The following is a 17,861-nucleotide window of genomic DNA, read 5'->3' as shown; positions in this document are numbered from 1 at the left end:
GACATCCCAAAACCCCTTACACCGGACCGGTGACTAGTAATCCCCAAGACCCCCCGTGGATGCGTCAACTTCACATGCTATAAAGTAAATTCAGCCGACATTGGTGTAACTGGCTGCCTACCTAATTTACATGGAGAGTTAGGGGGGCTCCCCAACCCCCCAATAGATGATGTCGGGGGAGATAAGAGTCAGGCAGGAAGAATTCAAACTTGTTACCTTCTTTTTCTCCATGGGATACACTGCTGCTAGAGCTTCTCTAGTAATGACTCCCCCCTCATAACACCCTATTAAAAACACATGAATGTTCAGGGAATAGAGGCGCCCAGAGAGTTAACCATCAGATATCCCAAGTGTACTGCTGGCTTTAGTGAATAGAAGGCTAGTAGGTGGTCTTCCATCAAGAAGATACATCAGGTCCAGCCAATGTCAAATCTAAACTTACTGTTTAGGCTTGCCCGTTGCATGTATAGCTGGCCATACTTTATACTGTATATATACTGCTTTCTACCCTAGTGCCTCAATAGCACCACATGACTATTTAGTACTACTATAAGTATTTTTGTAATGATAATGGTTCTAAATCTAATTGTATTTGCTGGAATACTCATTTCATGTTTGAGAGTCTGATCTATTGCTGTTATATACAGTGGACTGGACTGCACTCCGCACCGATGTCAGGCACAGAACATGTTTTTATTCTTTAAGTAGATCTTAAAGGGTTAAAAGTCTTGATATAATCCTAGAAGAATTCCATGTACCTTTGTATATACACGGGACCGTCAGTTGTTATTGCTGCAATGGTGAATACCAGCTAAGGGGACAGCGTGCTTTTACTGCTGATACCCATAAAGTACTGTGTTATTTTGTGAGCCAGCCAAACGCTCTGACATTTAACTGCAGAATGACTCACAGGACATAGTGATACCAGAACTAGCACATTTATATGTGGAAGAGGCTCCTATCTGGGGCACTAGAAAAATCAGCCACAGTTTGAGAATATTACAAAATACAGCTGAAATGTGTGTGGTAGATACTAGCACAAGGGGTGGTAGGAAAATTAAAGTGAAAAGTCAACATGGTTTTGAATGTAAGAATTTAGTTGAATTATGTAAATTATTAAATTTGATCATTTTAGAGGTTATTTAGCAAATTAGACACCAAATTACACACCTGTCAGAAATCTACAGAACGTCAAATCTTGGAAGAATTCTTTTAAATTGTGCAATTCAGCGTTTTGTTTTTAAAAACATCGAGTACAAAGTTAAAGACTACTCTAAAGCGGGCTTTACACGCTCCGATATATCTAACCAGATGTTGGCGGGGTCACGTCGTAAGTGACGCACATCCGGCATAGTTAGTGATATCGTAGCGTGTGACAGGTACATGTTCGTCGTTCCTGCGGCAGCACACATCGCTATGTGTGACACTGCAGGAACGACGAACATCTCCGTACCTGCGTCCACCGGCAATGAGGAAGAAAGGAGGTGGGCGGCATGTTCCGGCCGCTCATCTCCGCCCCTCCTCTGCTATTGGACGGCTGCCGCGTGACGTCGCTGTGACGCCACACGAACTGCCCCCTTAGAAAGGAGGCGGATCTCCGGCCAGAGCAATGCCGCAGGAAAGGTAAGTCTGTGTGACAGGTGTTAGCGACGTTGTGCGCCACGGGCAGCGATTTGCCCGTGACGCACAACCGACGGGGGCAGGTACGCTCGCTAGCGATATCGGTACAGATATCGCAGTGTGTAAAGTACCCTTAAGTGTGATGGTTGCACCTACTTCTACCCCATGTGGTGCCCGCCCCCGGTGGTTGTCCTAGCGACTGGGGAAAGTCCCATGCTTCGTGATGGCTAACTACCCTGTCTGCCCTAGTCCAACCCCCTGTGGGAAGGCACCTTACTGTTGTATGTGTGTGTTTTGTGAGGGCACCGGCAGTTAACCCCCTCCTAACCCAGGATAGATATTACCCCTGAAAAGTGGTGCAATACCCTGTGGCGCCTGAAGCCCAGGGCGCCACAAAGTCATGTCAGTAACACCTTTAGAAATATATTAACTTAAAAAAATTGGTGACGTGTTCAATAATTATTTCACCAGCGGTATATAAATGCAGAATATGTTTGTATACTTCCCAGTCCCATAGCTTAATACTACACTTTAATTTCATTTTGCATTTCTTTAAAATGCCATGTTCACATTTGTGAATTAAATTCTGAATAAAGACCTCATTAGAAAGTCTGTATAGAGGACAATTCACACACAATGCTAATTTCCTACTGACCTCCCACAGACCAGAACATGTCTCATCTGTCATGTTGGGAAATATAGATGGAAAAAGGAGGGTTCTAGAGTATAGCCTTTATATAGTCCTCACCTGTGTCTCTGCTCAGCATAATAAACCAATTATAAAGCCACCTGTCCTCTATTATACGTGTTGTTCATGTACCAGGGCAATGTAACAAGTTCATAGCTCATTTTTGGAATAATACAGTCTGTAGTTTCTTTATTTAGTAACACTAATGCTTAGTAATTGAACTGCAGGCTTTTGCTATTAAGTCACTATGTTTAATAGACTATTTTATTGCAATTTAATGGAAAATCTCTGCAAGCAATTAAAGTTGCTGGACTGAAATATCTGTAACGTGACGTTTTTCTCAAGAATGTAACAGCAGGTGATAATACGATTTTAATTCTAAACAAAACTTTCCACTTGAATTGGGGAATAATGTTGTTACAATTTGACCTTTCATATCTTAATTTTGAGTTACACGATGTTTCCTTCTACATTAACACTCAAAGCTAACTGCAGATTTTTTTCTTACCAGACTACAGTATATTCTGGGCGTTGGGTTTACAGTTATGTAGTTAGTTTGGTGCAAGATACAGGAAAAAGCCTCAAAAGAATTACTTTATAGGGATGATCAAATACCTCAGATATTCGGCTTTGCGAATATCGGACGAATAGGTCGCCGCTATGCGAATATTCGATGCGCAATGTAAGTCTATGGGAAGCCCAAATAGTTCCGAATAGTTGTTATTCGGGTTTCCTATAGACTAAAGCGGGCTTTACACGCTACAATATATCTAACGATGTGTCTGCGGGATCACGTCGTAAGTGACGCACATCCGGCATCGTTAGTGATATTATAGTGTGACAGCTACGTGCGATTCCGATTGTATGCAAAAACGTTGATCGCATAAACGTCGCTCATTTTCTAAAAATTGAACATGCGGTTGTTCAATGTTCCCGAGGCAGCACACATCGCTGTGTTTGACACCACGGGAACGATGAACACCGCTTACCTGCGTCCCGCCGGCAATGCTGAAGGAAGGAGGTGGGCGGGATGTTTACGTCCCGCTCATCTCCGCCCCTCCACTTCTATTGGGCGGCCACTGTGTGGCGTCGCTGTGACGCCGAACGTCCCTCCTTCAGGAAGTGGATGTTCGCCGCCCACAGCGAGGTCGTATGGAAGGTAAGTACGTGTGATGGGGGTTACAGCATTGTGCGACACGGGCAACAAATTGCCCGTGCCGCACAAACAATGGGGGCGGGTGCGATCGCAAATGCACGTTTAATTGTAACGTGTAAAGCAGCCTTTACATTGCACATTGAATATTCGTGAATAGTCGAATAGCGGTGACCTATTCGCGAAGCCGAATATTTGAGGTATTCGATCATCCCCATTAGATTATCATTTTACTGATTTTCAGCCTTCTGATGACCTATAATCACTCTTTCATTGAAAAATTACCTGGCACTTGGTCAAAAAATTGAGTTAAATCCCTAAGCCCCCAGATTCTGCTGCAATTTTTTTTTTTACATCACATCACTCCATTGCAGAGATATTTCGATTTGTTTCTTCTGAAGTGTGGTATGTGAAATCTCTGCTTTGCCGTGCAACTAGGCATTTCTTCAGAGTGTTTTCTGGGTACATGTGCTTTCACATCTCTCTCCCCTAAATTGTCATTCACAGCTCATCAGCTAATCTGTCTCAGGCGCTGCCGCTCCTCTGGGAGTGATAAAAGCATACGGCATCAAAGAAGACACTGAAGAACAGCCCAGTTTGACTGCAAAGCAGAGATTTCACATAATGCGCTCCAGAGGAAGCAAATGTTAATAGCTCTGCAAAGGAGTGACGCAGCGCCAAAAAGGAAAAGAACAGCAGAATCATGGAAGCACATGGATTTTTACAAGGCATTTATCTCAATTGTTTTGAGCAAATGGTAGGTCCTCTTTAAAATATTATACTACTTTTCCCAAGACTAGGATTAGTGCAGGACACCTCCTGAGAGATGCTGGACAATCCTTTTAAGTTTCAAATGCAGGTGTGCAATATCTATAATGAATACTTAAGATTATATGTCTAACTAGCAAACTAGGCTAAGCTAGAACTTTGTGATTTGGCCTGAAATAGAATTGCGAAGCTCCATCCCCTTAAAAAAGGGTTTTGTTGTTTTGTTTTTTTAAATTACAGTTCATTTAAAATCTGCTACAAAATTTAAAAAATGCTAAGTCTCAACTCATTCTAATGACGCACATACATATAACAGATACTGTAGCTATTGGCCAACTGCTCATTTTGCGCAGAGGGGCATATTAACATGCTATTCAATGCCCTTTGCCTAGTGTCATGAGAAGGGACGCGCTTACCTGTGTCCGTTGTGAAAGCATCAGACACCAGGCAGTGCGCATGATCAGATGCCACCGCACTTCCGGTCATGCGCACTAGATCTCTCTGAAATTGGGACACCTACACCCAGCTTCATAGTGCGCATGACCGGAGGTGAGGTCACTTCTTATCAAGCACACTGCCCGGCGTCTGATGCAGTAACAATGGACACAGTTACACACGTCACCGCTGATGACACTAGGAAATGCGCATTGGAATAGCATGTCAGTACGACCCTGTGGGCATGCTAACGTGCTAAGAGGGCGGACTAGTCGGGGGATATAACGCCCTTATGACTAGCCCCTGCTCTCATTAGCATATCATAAAGGATCTTTAGAAATACTTTTTCTAAAGATCACTTTATGTTTGCTACTAGATACAGGGACGGTTAGGCAGGGATTAGAAATATGCACCCAGAACTGCTTGTGGTTCTTGGGGCATATTGGACCTGAATGGTTCCCTTTAAATGGTGTATGAAGTATAAATGTGGTCTCATAACTACAACTAATCACCTATGTAAGGGGTGGACAAACAATTTGACTCAAAGAAGGAAAATATTTACAAAGTCCTATTCTATGAAATAGCTTCACACATCCATGTTTCCAGGACGCATGGTGTCGATTTTCAGAAGTACTGGAGAGACGTTCACGCACATACTCATTAACATCTTTGTTAATCTTCACACCACCGTGTCATAATACTGATTATGTGCCCCTGTGAAATACACATGTGTCTATGTGATCCACATAGAGACATGTCTGTTTTTTTACCATCAGCATGGATGCAAAGGGTCAAAAGAAGTCTATGGGTCCGTAAAAAACATGACCGGCATACAGATAACACCTGTGTGACATCCGTGTGACACGTACCAGAATTAAATGAATTCAGGAAATTAATATTTTTTATGTGTTAATGATGTGCAAAGATGATAGATAAATAGAGAGATAGATTTGACAGCTATTAACCAAATAAACTGTTATAATAAAAAAAAAAAAGTTAAAAAAAAAATTACCTGGGGTGCCCCCATTTTTGATTTTCAGCAAAGGTAAAGCAGCTGTGCACTGATATAATCAGGCTGGAAAGTTCTACGGTTATTTGGCCCTTTCTAGCCTAAAACTACCGGTTCACAGCCACCCCAGTAATGGCACATCACATTAGATGCCCAATTCTGATGCTTCACCTTGGATCTTCCAGATTATTCTGGTGCATTGGCAATTGGGGTAATGGTAGTTGGAGGTGATGTCAGCTGTGTAGTGTCAGTTGGCATCAAGCCCTGGTGTTAGTAATGGAGAGGTGTCTATCAGACACCCTCATTACTAACCCATTATTAAAAAGAAAAAAAACACACACTACAATAGTTTATTTAAATAAACACTCCTCCATAATTTTCCTGGTTCATTTTATGTGTAAAAACCCCCCATTCAAGTCTGCATACTCCAGGCAATCCAATGTAGTCCACAAATGGAAACCTGAAAGACATAAAAAGAGAGAAACAAAAACAAGAGATTGTCCCAACTGCATAGATTAAATGCTATGAAGCTTCAGAATGAGCCTCCATAGACTGAGCAACAGCCACTTTTGGTTGATGCTGCATTCTACGAGACCCAGTGACACTGAGGAGCAGTGACATCAGTAATCTTACAGGTTATCACCATGATAAGTGGGGACTTTAATGATGTCACCACGCTGCACAGTAATAAACAGTGACGTTACTGATGTCCCCACTCATCACAGTCGCTTGGTCTCATGGAGTGCAGCGTCAGTCACGAGTGGCAATTGCTCAATTTATGGAGGTTTTTCTTTCTCATAAATTTGTGAACAAGGGACAATCTCTTATTTTTTTCCTTTTATGTCTTTCAGGTTTCCATTTATGGACTATGTCGGATTCCCTGGACTACAGCGGAATCCCTAGACTACGTCGGATCTGCATGGGCTGTTTTTTTTGTAATAAAATATTGAACCAGAAAAAGGGTCAGGGAGTGTTTTGCTTTTTTTTTTTATAAAGTATTTTTGTGTAATGGGGGTGTCTGATAGACACCTATCCATTACTACCACCAGGGCTTCATGCCAGCTGACAAAACACAACTGACATCAACTCCAAATACCATTATTCCGATTGCCAAAGCACCAAGGCAATCGGGAAGAGCCAAGGTGAAGTGCTACAATTATCTAACATGATGCACCGCTTCTGGGGCGGCTGCGGGATCTTCCCAGGCAGAAAATATCATATTAGCTCACAGCTGTCTGCTTTCCCTTTGCTCGTTTTCAAAAATAGGGGGGACCCCAAGCCGATTTTTTAATTTCATTATTTATTTATTTGGCTAAATAGCTATACAATCCATTTGTCTGTCTATCTATCTATCTAGCTGTCTGTCTATCTATCTGACTAACTGTCCATCTGTCTATCTTTGTTCACGTTGTACACATCTAAACCATTAATTTCAATGTCTGCGTGTTTTTCTCCAGTATGTGTCACACGTATGTTACACGGATAGTACACGGATAACACACCTATACGTGGATGGCACACGGATGGACAAAACGGAATGTGCAACACACGGTTTTTGTGCACATGTGTGAAGGGGGCCTCATATAAAGCTCAGTTCATACTGGCATGATAGCTACTTTATTACAGGAGCTACTTACTGGAAATAATGATAAATCATTAGTTTATCATTATTATTTACTTTGTAATGGGTAGAAGAGAACAACAGAGAACCTGGTGAAAAGACACTGAGACCAGTGTGGACAGGGCCTTAGTGTATGATAACAGATTTACAATGGATCTCTTAAGATTAAATGTTCCTGAAAGGCAAAACAGGTGTCTCTCGATTAATGTGTGATGACTGGTTTATTTGCAGTTACCAATGTACATTCTGCAACAGCTGAAAGTGATGCCCCAAAACACATAACAAATCCATCAACATCAAATGTTTGGTGGTTTCTAGATAGCAATAGGAGAATAGCTGGCCATACACATTAGATTAATGTTGGATTGCTCAGCCAACAGCTATCTCTTCTGTCCTTCCACACTCGGCTGAGACACTACATGTGCTTTGAAAGAGGAGAAAAGAGTAAGCAATTGCCAGTTATGGAGTAGAAATTAGTATTTCGGCACAACTTCTGCCATTGGGGGATAGGAGGGAGGATCCCCTACATTAGATGATCAGCTGGACCTGCCAAAATGGCTGATTATACAGACAAGCAGTATGGTCAGTTTGTAGATTGTAAATGCTCCTTTAGGCAGGGGTCACACTAGTACTAGTGTATAGCATCTAATTGGATGCTATATGCTAATTAGAGTTGAGCGCGGTTCGAGGTTCTCCAGTTCGCGGTTCGAGTGATTTTGGGGGCTGTTCTAGATCGAACTAGAACTCGAGCTTTTTGCTAAAGCTCGATAGTTCTAGATACGTTCGAGAACGGTTCTAGCAGCAAAAAGACAAGCTAATTACTAGCTGGCTTTCCGCTGTAATAGTGTAACTCACTCTGTGACTCACACTATTATGAAATTTCAGCGTATAGTGTGCGGGAACAGCGCATTCAGATCACTGCTGTTTGGATAATGGCGTTTTTTTTTTTTTTCCTAGTCTTCCTTCCCTAAGCGCGCGCGCGTGTAGTGGGGTGGGCCAGCATGTCAGCCAATCCCAGACACACACACAGCTAAGTGGACTTTTAGCCAGAGAAGCAACGGCATGTGTGATAGGATGTCCATGTCACATGTCCCTGCATTATAAAAATGGACATTTTCCTCCAGCACGCCATTATCTGCCTTCTGCGTCTTGGTGTCAGTCACCGCTGGCGTAGTTCCTGTCTCCGATACTGCTGTGTACGCTCTATACACAGCGCTATACAGAATAGGGATAGAAGTTTCTATTAGTCCTTGTAAGGGCTAATACCGGCAGGGTCAGAGCCATAGGTGACAGTCAGGTCCGTGAAAACAGATTTTAACAGCTACACAAGATGACAGCGTCTGTGTAGCTAAGGTCAGGGATTTCCTCGCTGCATTTCCCCATTAGGAGGGATAGAAAGGGAGTCTTCCTTTCCTCTACCCAGACCCACAACCCTGCCACTGTACCCTCCTGCCCTTTGCACACTCAAACTCATTGTTATTAAGCCATTATACTAGCAAACACTGAGGAAACTTAGTGGCATCCTAAAAGTGGCTGTTGGACTTCATTATTGTCCCACTAGTGCAAAGATATTTGCAGCACCTCTGCATTGCACACTCAAGCTCATTGTTACAAAGCCATTATAATACCAAACACTGAGTAAACTTAGTGGCATCCTAAAAGTGGCTGTTGGACTTCCATTAGTGTCCCACTGGTGCAAAGCTATTTGCAGCACCACTGCATTGCACACTCAAACTCATTGTTACTAAGCCATTATACTAGCAAACTATGCTGCCAGTTTAAGGGCTGTAGTTGCATTGTCAGGGATAGTTATTGTTGTTTATTCTGCTGTTAATAAAGCTAGACCACCGCTGCAATCTACACCACCTCTCAATTTTTACTACCACATTTTCAGTGCACAATCTTGTCGCAATCAAAATGAGTGGCAAAATGACAGATGCTGGTGGAAAGGGGAAGAGGCGTGTTGGAAAAGGAAAAAAAGGGTTTGTCCGTGGGGAAGGTGGCAAAGCTCCATTAACATCTGCTGAAGATAGACCATCTTCCAGCAAAAGTAAGATGTCTACTACTTACCGTGGACAATCTGATGTGCTCCCTTTTTTACGGACACAAACAACTGGAACAAAGGTAGATGATGGCCAAAAAAAGAAAATGCTTGAATGGATCTCAAGTGGTCCAACAAGTGCCCTCTCCTCCACCTCAACTACCGCATCCAAAAAACACCAGTCCTCTGAGTTGTCATCCCAATCACACTTGCTTTCTCCCAGCTCTGAAGTCTCCATCCGCCCTGCACAGTATGGTGGAACTGAGATGGCTGAGTCTGCAGAGCTGTTCAGTCACACTATAGCCTGGGAATCAGAGCTCTGCTCCCAAGCTACAGTGAGTACAGACCAGGAAATGGTCTGCAGTGTTGCCCAGAACCTTTGTGACTCAGATTCAGGCCGTGATGACCAAGTTTCTGAGCATAATGTTGACCCTTATTCACAAACTGAAACACCTGTTGTAATAGACAATGAGGAACATACTGATGACGATGAGATGCAGATACCAGATTGGGATGACAACTTAATATTCGGTCAGGGCAAGAAGAGGCTCGGTCTGAGGGTGAGGGGAGTGCAAACACAACAATTGATGAGGAAGTTCTAGATCCCACCTACTGTCAACCCACAGTCAGGCCCTCGAGGAAGTCAACAGAGACGGTGGAGGAGGATGCAACTGACGACGAAGTTACCTTGCTCCTTCCTGGACAGAATCGGAGTACTGGTAGCACGTCTACAACTGCATCCTCAGCCACCACTGTGCCTCTGAGCACTAGTCGGGGTGGATCAGCAGGTCGCATGCCCTCTAAGCCTTGCCTAGCCTGGTCCTTTTTTGACATAGCAAAAGATCGCCCAAATTATGTGATCTGTAAAATTTGTCATGATTCTGTTAGTAGAGGGCAAAACCTCAGCAGTTTGACAATTTCTTCCATGAATCGTCACATGAATAAATATCATATGTCCCAGTGGGAAGCTCACTGTGCTGCAATGCGGCCTAGCGGAGCGAACCATCCACCGCCTGCCCCTTCCAGTGCATCCGCGCGCTCTTCATCTTCTAGGACTGTGGGGACAGCTGTCACACCTGGTTTTCCACGCACAACTTCCACCACTGTAACCGCAACAGGCAGTTTGCTTGGTAGGTTGGTTTGGAAGGGGAAACAAGTGTGTGTGTACAGCTCTCTCAGACATCGATAGCACCAACATTGGATGAAGGCAACATCATGTCTACGCCTGCACTTTCCTCACAAACCTGCATTTTTCCAGGGACACCCTACTCAACACCGTCTACACACAGCAGCCAGATCTCTGTCCCTCAGATGTGGACAAATAAAAGGCCATTTCCTGCGACCCATGACAAAGCTAAGAGGTTGACTTTATCTCTCTGTAAGCTCTTGGCTACCGAAATGCTGCCTTTCCGCCTGGTGGACACACAGGATTTTAGAGACCTTATGTCTGTCGCTGTGCCCCAGTACCAGATGCCCAGTCGCCACTACTTCTCTAAGAAAGGTGTGCCCGCGCTACACCAGCATGTTGCACACAACATCACCGCTTCCTTGAGAAACTCTGTGTGTGAACGGGTGCATTTCACCACCGATACTTGGACCAGTAAGCATGGACAGGGACGTTACATGTCGCAGTCTTGCCGTCCCCACGACTTGTGTGTCAATCCTCTGTCTGTCCAAGTTCCGCCACTGCTTCTGCCTCCTCCACCTCATCTGGGTCCTCCACCTCCACCCCAAGCCTGCCTGTCAGGCCACCAGCGTTCTCACTGCGCAGAAGGAATCACGCACCCCTCATTACTATGCTGGCAGCAGAGCGCAACGGCATCAGGCGATCTTTAGCTTGACAGGTCTTGGAAATAGGAGTCACACAGCGGCTGAGTTGTGGGCAGCTCTGGAGACTGAGTTTAATAAATGGTTGTCTCCACTCAACCTGCAGCCTGGTAAGGCCGTGTGCGACAATGCTGCAAACCTGGCTGCGGCCCTTCGCCTGGGCAAGGTGACACACGTGCCTTGTATGGCTCACATGTTGAACCTTGTTGTCCAGCAATTTTTAACACACTATCCCGGCCTAGATGGCCTTCTGACCAGGGCACGAAAACTGTTTGCTCACTTCCACCGTTCAACCGCCGCAGCTGAGCGACTTGCATCGCTCCAGAAGTCTTTCGGCCTGCCGGTTCATCGCCTGAAATGCGATGTGCCGACACGCTGGAATTCGACTCTCCTCATGTTACAGCGACTGTGGCAGCACCGCCGAGCCCTGGTGCAATACATCATGACGTATAGCCTGGGCCAACGAGATGCAGAGGTGGGGCAGATCACCCTGATGGAGTGGTCTCAGATCAAAGACCTATGCAACCTTCTGCACAGTTTCGACATGGCGACGAATATGTTTAGCGCTGACAATGCCATTATCAGCATGACAATTCCAGTCATTTACATGCTGGAGCACACGCTAAACACTATTCGGAGTCAGGGGGTGGGACAACAGGAAGGGGAGGAACTACAGGAGGATTCATATGTGCAAGACACAACATCACCAAGGTCCAGACGTTCATCATCACCAACGCGGCAGGCATGGGACCATGGGGGACAAGGATCAACAAGGGCGCATGGTAGCAGGCGAAATGTTGAGGAAGGTGCAGGAGAACATGAAGAAATGGAGGACGAACTGTCCATGGACATGGAAGACTCAGCGGATGAGGGAGACCTTGGTCAAATTTCAGTCGAAAGAGGTTGGGGGGAGATGTCAGAGGAAGAAAGAACGGTTAGCAACTCTATGCCACAAACACAGCGTGGACTTGGTCCGCATGGCTGCGCAAGACACATGAGTGCCTTCTTGCTGCACTACCTCCAACATGACCCTCGTATTGTCAAAATTAGAACCGATGATGACTACTGGCTTGCCACACTATTAGATCCCTGGTACAAGTCCAAATTTTGTGACATAATTCCAGCCATAGAAAGGGACGCACGTATGCAGGAGTATCAGCAGAAGCTGTTACTCGATCTTAGCTCGGCTTTTCCACCAAACAACCGTGCAGGTGCAGGGAGTGAATCTCCCAGGAGTATCTCCAAATGAACATCGATGCCATGACTTTGCAAATGGAGCCTTGCTCATTTTGGGCTTCAAATCTTGAAAAATTGCCAGAGCTCTCCACTTACGCCTTGGAGATTTTGTCGTGTCCAGCTGCCAGCGTTGTCTCTGAACGTGTCTTCAGTGCTGCTGGGTGTGTGCTGACAGATAAGCGCACGCGTCTGTCCAGTGACAATGTGGACAGACTAACGTTCATCAAAATGAACAAGTCATGGATCCACAAGGAATTTACTACCCCTGTGTCATCCTGGGGAGAGTAAATGCTTGTGTATTTTGAATGTGCTTTATGCAAATCTAGCTGTGAAGTGTACAACTGGGGTACAAGTGCTGCCACTGAAGGGGTGGGTGTGTGTGTGGCCCAATTTTTGGAAAAAAGGGAGACTCCGCTTGGAGTAACCCTTGCTTACATTGTTTTTAAAAATGATCCAAGATGAACAGAGCTGGGATCAGGAAAGACTTTGCTACCTACCCCGGTGTCATCCTGGGGACGGTTAAGTATGGCGTATTTTTGAATGTGCTTGATGCAAATCTAGCTGTGAAGTGTACAACTGGGGCACAAGTGCTGCCACTGAAGGGGTGGGTGTGTGTGTGGCCCAATTTTTGGAAAAAAGGGAGACTCCGCTTGGAGTAACCCTTGCTTACATTGTTTTTAAAAATGATCCAAGATGAACAGAGCTGGGATCAGGAAAGACTTTGCTACCTACCCCGGTGTCATCCTGGGGACGGTTAAGTATGGCGTATTTTTGAATGTGCTTGATGCAAATCTAGCTGTGAAGTGTACAACTGGGGCACAAGTGCTGCCACTGAAGGGGTGGGTGTGTGTGTGGCCCAATTTTTGGAAAAAAGGGAGACTCCGCTTGGAGTAACCCTTGCTTACATTGTTTTTAAAAATGATCCAAGATGCACAGAGCTGGGATCAGGAAAGACTTTGCTACCTACCCCGGTGTCATCCTGGGGACGGTTAAGTATGGCATATTTTTGAATGTGCATGATGCAAATCTAGCTGTGAAGTGTACAACTGGGGCACAAGTGCTGCCACTGAAGGGGTGGGTGTGTGTGGGGCCCAATTTTTGGAAAAAAGGGAGACTCCGCTTGGAGTCACCTTGCGGTGTTTTACATGATTTTAGAAGGGCGTGCCATGCCTATATCTGTGTCTCCTCCTCTTTTTCCTTGTCCAGCTCTTTTGTTTTCGCATGAGTATATGTCCTTGTCACTTTCCCATGTGTTTGTGTTGTGTTGTGAGTTGTTTGTCACCTTTTGGACACCATTGAGGGTGTTTTCTAGGTGTTTTTATGTGTTTGTGATTGCCTGCCATTGTTTCCTATGCGGTTCGAGTTCGGTTCGTCGAACCGAACTCGAACGAGACGCCCGGTCGGCGAACCGAACTCCAGCCGAACCGCGACCGGTTCGCTCATCTCTAATGCTAATGATACTCGGCTCTAACGCTGCTGCGAGCTTGAGCTGATTTTCATTCTACTGGAATTCAATTCACATGTGAGAATCAGATCACAGGTGCAGAGAAGAAGGAAAGATTAATCTCTCGATCTTCCCCATTGCCTGTCTCTGTGTATTTCGGTCTGCACTTGCATGATATCCAAGTGCAGTCAGATGTTTCACACGCATCCATAGACTTGGATGGGTGAGCGTGATCTGATTTGCGGAGGGACTTGCAGAATGCTGCGATTGCTTTCTCCTACCGATACAGCATGAGAAAAAAAAAATGGGCATCTGCTCTGCCTCATTGCCTTACAATGGTCCGAGCGCAACATGAGATTTTCTCACATTGCTCTCGTCTGATTTATACGCTCATTTGAGCAAGGCCATAGTTTATAAACTCTTGTGAGCAGCACCATCACTCTACTTATTTGAATTGGTATTCACTTTGTTACCCAGTAATGTTTGTACATCCACCTTCTGAATTGTACTGAGCTGTGGAATATGTTTGGGCTATATTACAGATTAGCATGAGATTGATAATCGATAAAATGTTAGAATATATTGTTGTATACATGAAGCCAACAGTAATGAAAGTCAAATAAAATATTACTTTATGTTGAACTAAGTCTAGTTTATCGTTAGCAAAACTTATTGTAATTCAATTGAAGTACAATATAAGAGCTAGTCTTATAGGGGTATATGGCCATCGAAAAGTGGCCTACCGGTCCAGAAACCTTGTCTCCGAGTAGAATGACAACCACTGTAGATATTCATAAGAATGTTTGTAGATCCCCTGCCGAAAGTAGCTTATTACAGGACTCTTCGATCTGAGGGTTAGAATAACCCCTTGTGACCTCAGCCTTAATATTTTAATAGAATAAATATAGCTATGGCAGATAAATCATGCATATAAAGAAAAACGTAAAAGACACCTGTAGCATGCATAAATATTGGATAAAAAAATGCACAGAAATTCTGTTTTAATTGGGAATTAGTATCTCCAAACTTAACCAAAAGTTTTCATGCCTTTTATAATTAATGAACCGCAATCTGTGCATATAAAAAAAAATGACAGCCACATGCAGGTTGTTTTGTTACCTTTAATAGAGGAGACTGTGTCTGCTGCCTGGATGTGAATTTCATTAGCGCAGAGGGGTGTGATACAGTGGATTGACATGATAAAGATGGAGACACGCACTCGGCATGAAACGGAAGACTAGAAGAAATGTGGGGAGGAGAATGTGCGGGAAACCTTTGCTTTCCAGAAGAAATGGAGGAGTTCTTAAATATTTAGAAAAAAATAAATCTCAAAATCGAGGCAAAAACGTATCCCATGTATTCCTATCAATAAGTTTCATTTAGTGTCATAGTCCTCATATCACCTCATTTAGGGTCAGTTTGCCAAAAAAGTGGTGAAGAAAAACAAGCACTAGAATCAGCAGCAACATGCATGAAGATAAAACATACAACATGTGATGAGTGGAGATCTCACATTATATGCGTTGTGCTATAACTAAAAAAAATATAAAGCAATGAAGTAAATGATCACAAATAGCGGCTTTGTGAAAACAACGTTTACATCAACATGACCGAACAGCAATTGCGTCAAAACCAACGCAAAAAGATTGAGAAGTCACATGCACCTCATCTAATATTGACTTGTAGGTTCACCTTTTCCCAAACAGAGCATATCTCAAAAACATTTCTCTATGCAATGAGCTGTGTTGTGGTGGAGGTTGTAGTGGAGGTGGAGCCGCCCTTGAAATTACAGCTTTCTAGCGATAACTACATTTTGCTGTTTTATTGCATATACAGTGGAACCTTGGTTTACGAGACCAATTTGTTCTGGGAGTGTGCTTGTAAACCAAGTTACTCATCTACCAAAGCAAAATTTCCCATAGGAAATAATGCAAGCTCAGACAATTCGTTCCACAACTTGCTCAATGTCCCAATCTGGTCCCCTATTGTGCCATTCCACACATACACACACACACACACACACACAAACTAACACACACTAACACACACTAACACACACACACACACGTATATTATGCTCACCTTACCTTCCGTTCTATCGCTGGTTCTTGTAGTTCGTTCGCCGGTACAGGATGTGTATCGGGTAACCATCGTGACCGATGCCGGAGCTTCCTTTGCCAGAGTGCTGACGTTAAAGGCAGAAGCCGATTGCCTCTGATTGGCCATCGTGCTGCCTTTGAGTAGCGGCTGACAGCGGAAGTTCCTCCATTGTCGCAATGGTTACCCGATACACATCCTGTACCGGCGAACTACAAGAACCATGAGGCTGGCGATGGAACGGAAGGTAAGGTGAGCATAATATGTGTGTGTGCATGCTTTTTTGTGTGTGTTTGTGCATGTTTGTGTGTATTTGTGCGGACTGCAAGAGTGGGTCAGAGTGCGGTTAAAGTACGGAACCGGAAGTGTGTGCGTTGAGTATTTGCTCGTACGGCAAATCTTGCTTGTAAAGGGAGTTACACATTTACAGCAAGCTTTGCTTGTATAGCGAAATGCTCACAAACCAGGTTACTCGTAAACCGAGGTTCCACTGTATTCTAATCAATGGCCTAAGGAGGCACATGTGCTAAGTAGGCAATATTATCAAGGGTATAAAGTATTGGCTCAAGTAATGATATATTATATACTACAGATAACACTTTCCTAACATTTAATGATTCTCAACTATGGCATCAAATTAAAATATTTAAAATAGGAAGGATTTTATCTTTCTTTTAGATTGTTTATCATGTATTTGTCTGATTCTATTTCCCACAGAAAACAGAATTTCAATATACGTCATAATTTTAGATTTCTATTTCGATTTTTAGATTCCTATATTGCATACTTATTGATTAACTCAAGTAGTTTAGTAGGATGATGAAATAACTCTGTAGCCTCAAATATTTTACTGTCTACCTCAAATGATAACCCTACAAATTAACACTCCCTATGGCTGTGATCTACGCAGTTAAACATATTATTGGGTTTCCTATAGTGGTTTTCACTTTTAGTTTTGGAATAGACTGAATATAAATAATATAACAGTACACTGTTGGGCAAACGCACAAGACAACATGCAGCAGCTTCATCGTAGCGACTGAATACCTCTGAATTGATACTGGCCGAATAATCTTCATGACATACAATAGGTTGCACTATGCTTTCTACTGGTTGCTGGACGTTTTCACTTTCACCATCTTCTTCGATGTAGAGTCTTGGCTCTGTTTTTGGTTCACACCTAGAAAAACCTGACTCTTGACATGCCAGCTGACTTCCTTGGATAATGGACATTAGTTCTTGACAGATTTCCTCTTCTTGTTCATCACCAGACGCTGTGTTCATTGGTGAGGATGGCGCTGGTGCACACGCTAAAAGAGCCAGTTCGTTTCCAAGAGTCTCAGGTATAGTAATAATATCTGTACAACCTTCGGTGGCAGGTTTCATACTTATTTGGCCATTTGAATGTGCCTGGTCCAAGTATTTGCTCTGTTGTTCCGTCAGACTACTATCAGAATTAGTTGCAGGCATAGAAGGGACCTCAAGCTGCTGAATTACAGGAGAGGAAAGTGTTGTGTCAGGAGGTGGAGAAGGTATGGCAAGATGATTACAACTTGAAAGGGTCTTTGGTGATGTAATAGGAACAAAATGACCGTCCTTAATTCGAGAACTTAGATCCCCTGAGATCAACTGTTCAGGCTGTAAAATGGTTAATGGCAAGGAGGTAGGCTTCTCTACAATAGGAAGGAAGTGGTCAGGAAAAGGTGATGGAGTGGTGATAGGTGTGTTGGAAGGTGAAAAGCCAACAGTCAGTGACAACCATTCACCGGTCACAGCTTCTAAGTTCCCCTTACTAGAGTCTCTACAAGAGGCTGAGTCTGCTCTGAGAGTAACAGGTGGAGTATGGAGTCTCTGAGATGAAGACAACTTTAGAAATAAAGAATAGGTTAAGAATCAAATAAAAGAAAACTAAACAAATACTG

At 43.8% G+C, this 17,861-nt stretch overlaps 1 protein-coding gene across 2 annotated transcripts in view; it reads right to left on the bottom strand.

Moving 5' to 3' along the window:
• SORBS2 (sorbin and SH3 domain containing 2) overlaps positions 1 to 17,861 on the bottom strand; it is a 463,189-nt gene that overhangs the window by 19,032 nt on the left and 426,296 nt on the right. The window contains exons 24-25 of one of the 2 annotated variants that reach the window (XM_075347123.1): positions 16,987 to 17,805; positions 14,962 to 15,144 (exon numbers count right to left, since the gene is read on the bottom strand). The exons of the other annotated variant lie outside the window; for it this stretch is intronic. Coding sequence (XP_075203238.1) covers positions 14,962 to 15,144; positions 16,987 to 17,805 — 1,002 coding nt within the window. The remainder of the gene's footprint in view (positions 1 to 14,961; positions 15,145 to 16,986; positions 17,806 to 17,861) is intronic. 2 annotated transcript variants of the gene reach the window in all.

The sequence above is a fragment of the Anomaloglossus baeobatrachus genome, chromosome 1, assembly GCF_048569485.1.
Source record: "Anomaloglossus baeobatrachus isolate aAnoBae1 chromosome 1, aAnoBae1.hap1, whole genome shotgun sequence".
Classification (NCBI taxonomy): domain Eukaryota; kingdom Metazoa; phylum Chordata; class Amphibia; order Anura; family Aromobatidae; genus Anomaloglossus; species Anomaloglossus baeobatrachus.
Note: the sequence above shows the minus strand (reverse complement) of the source record. Positions and strands in the feature narration are given on the sequence as shown.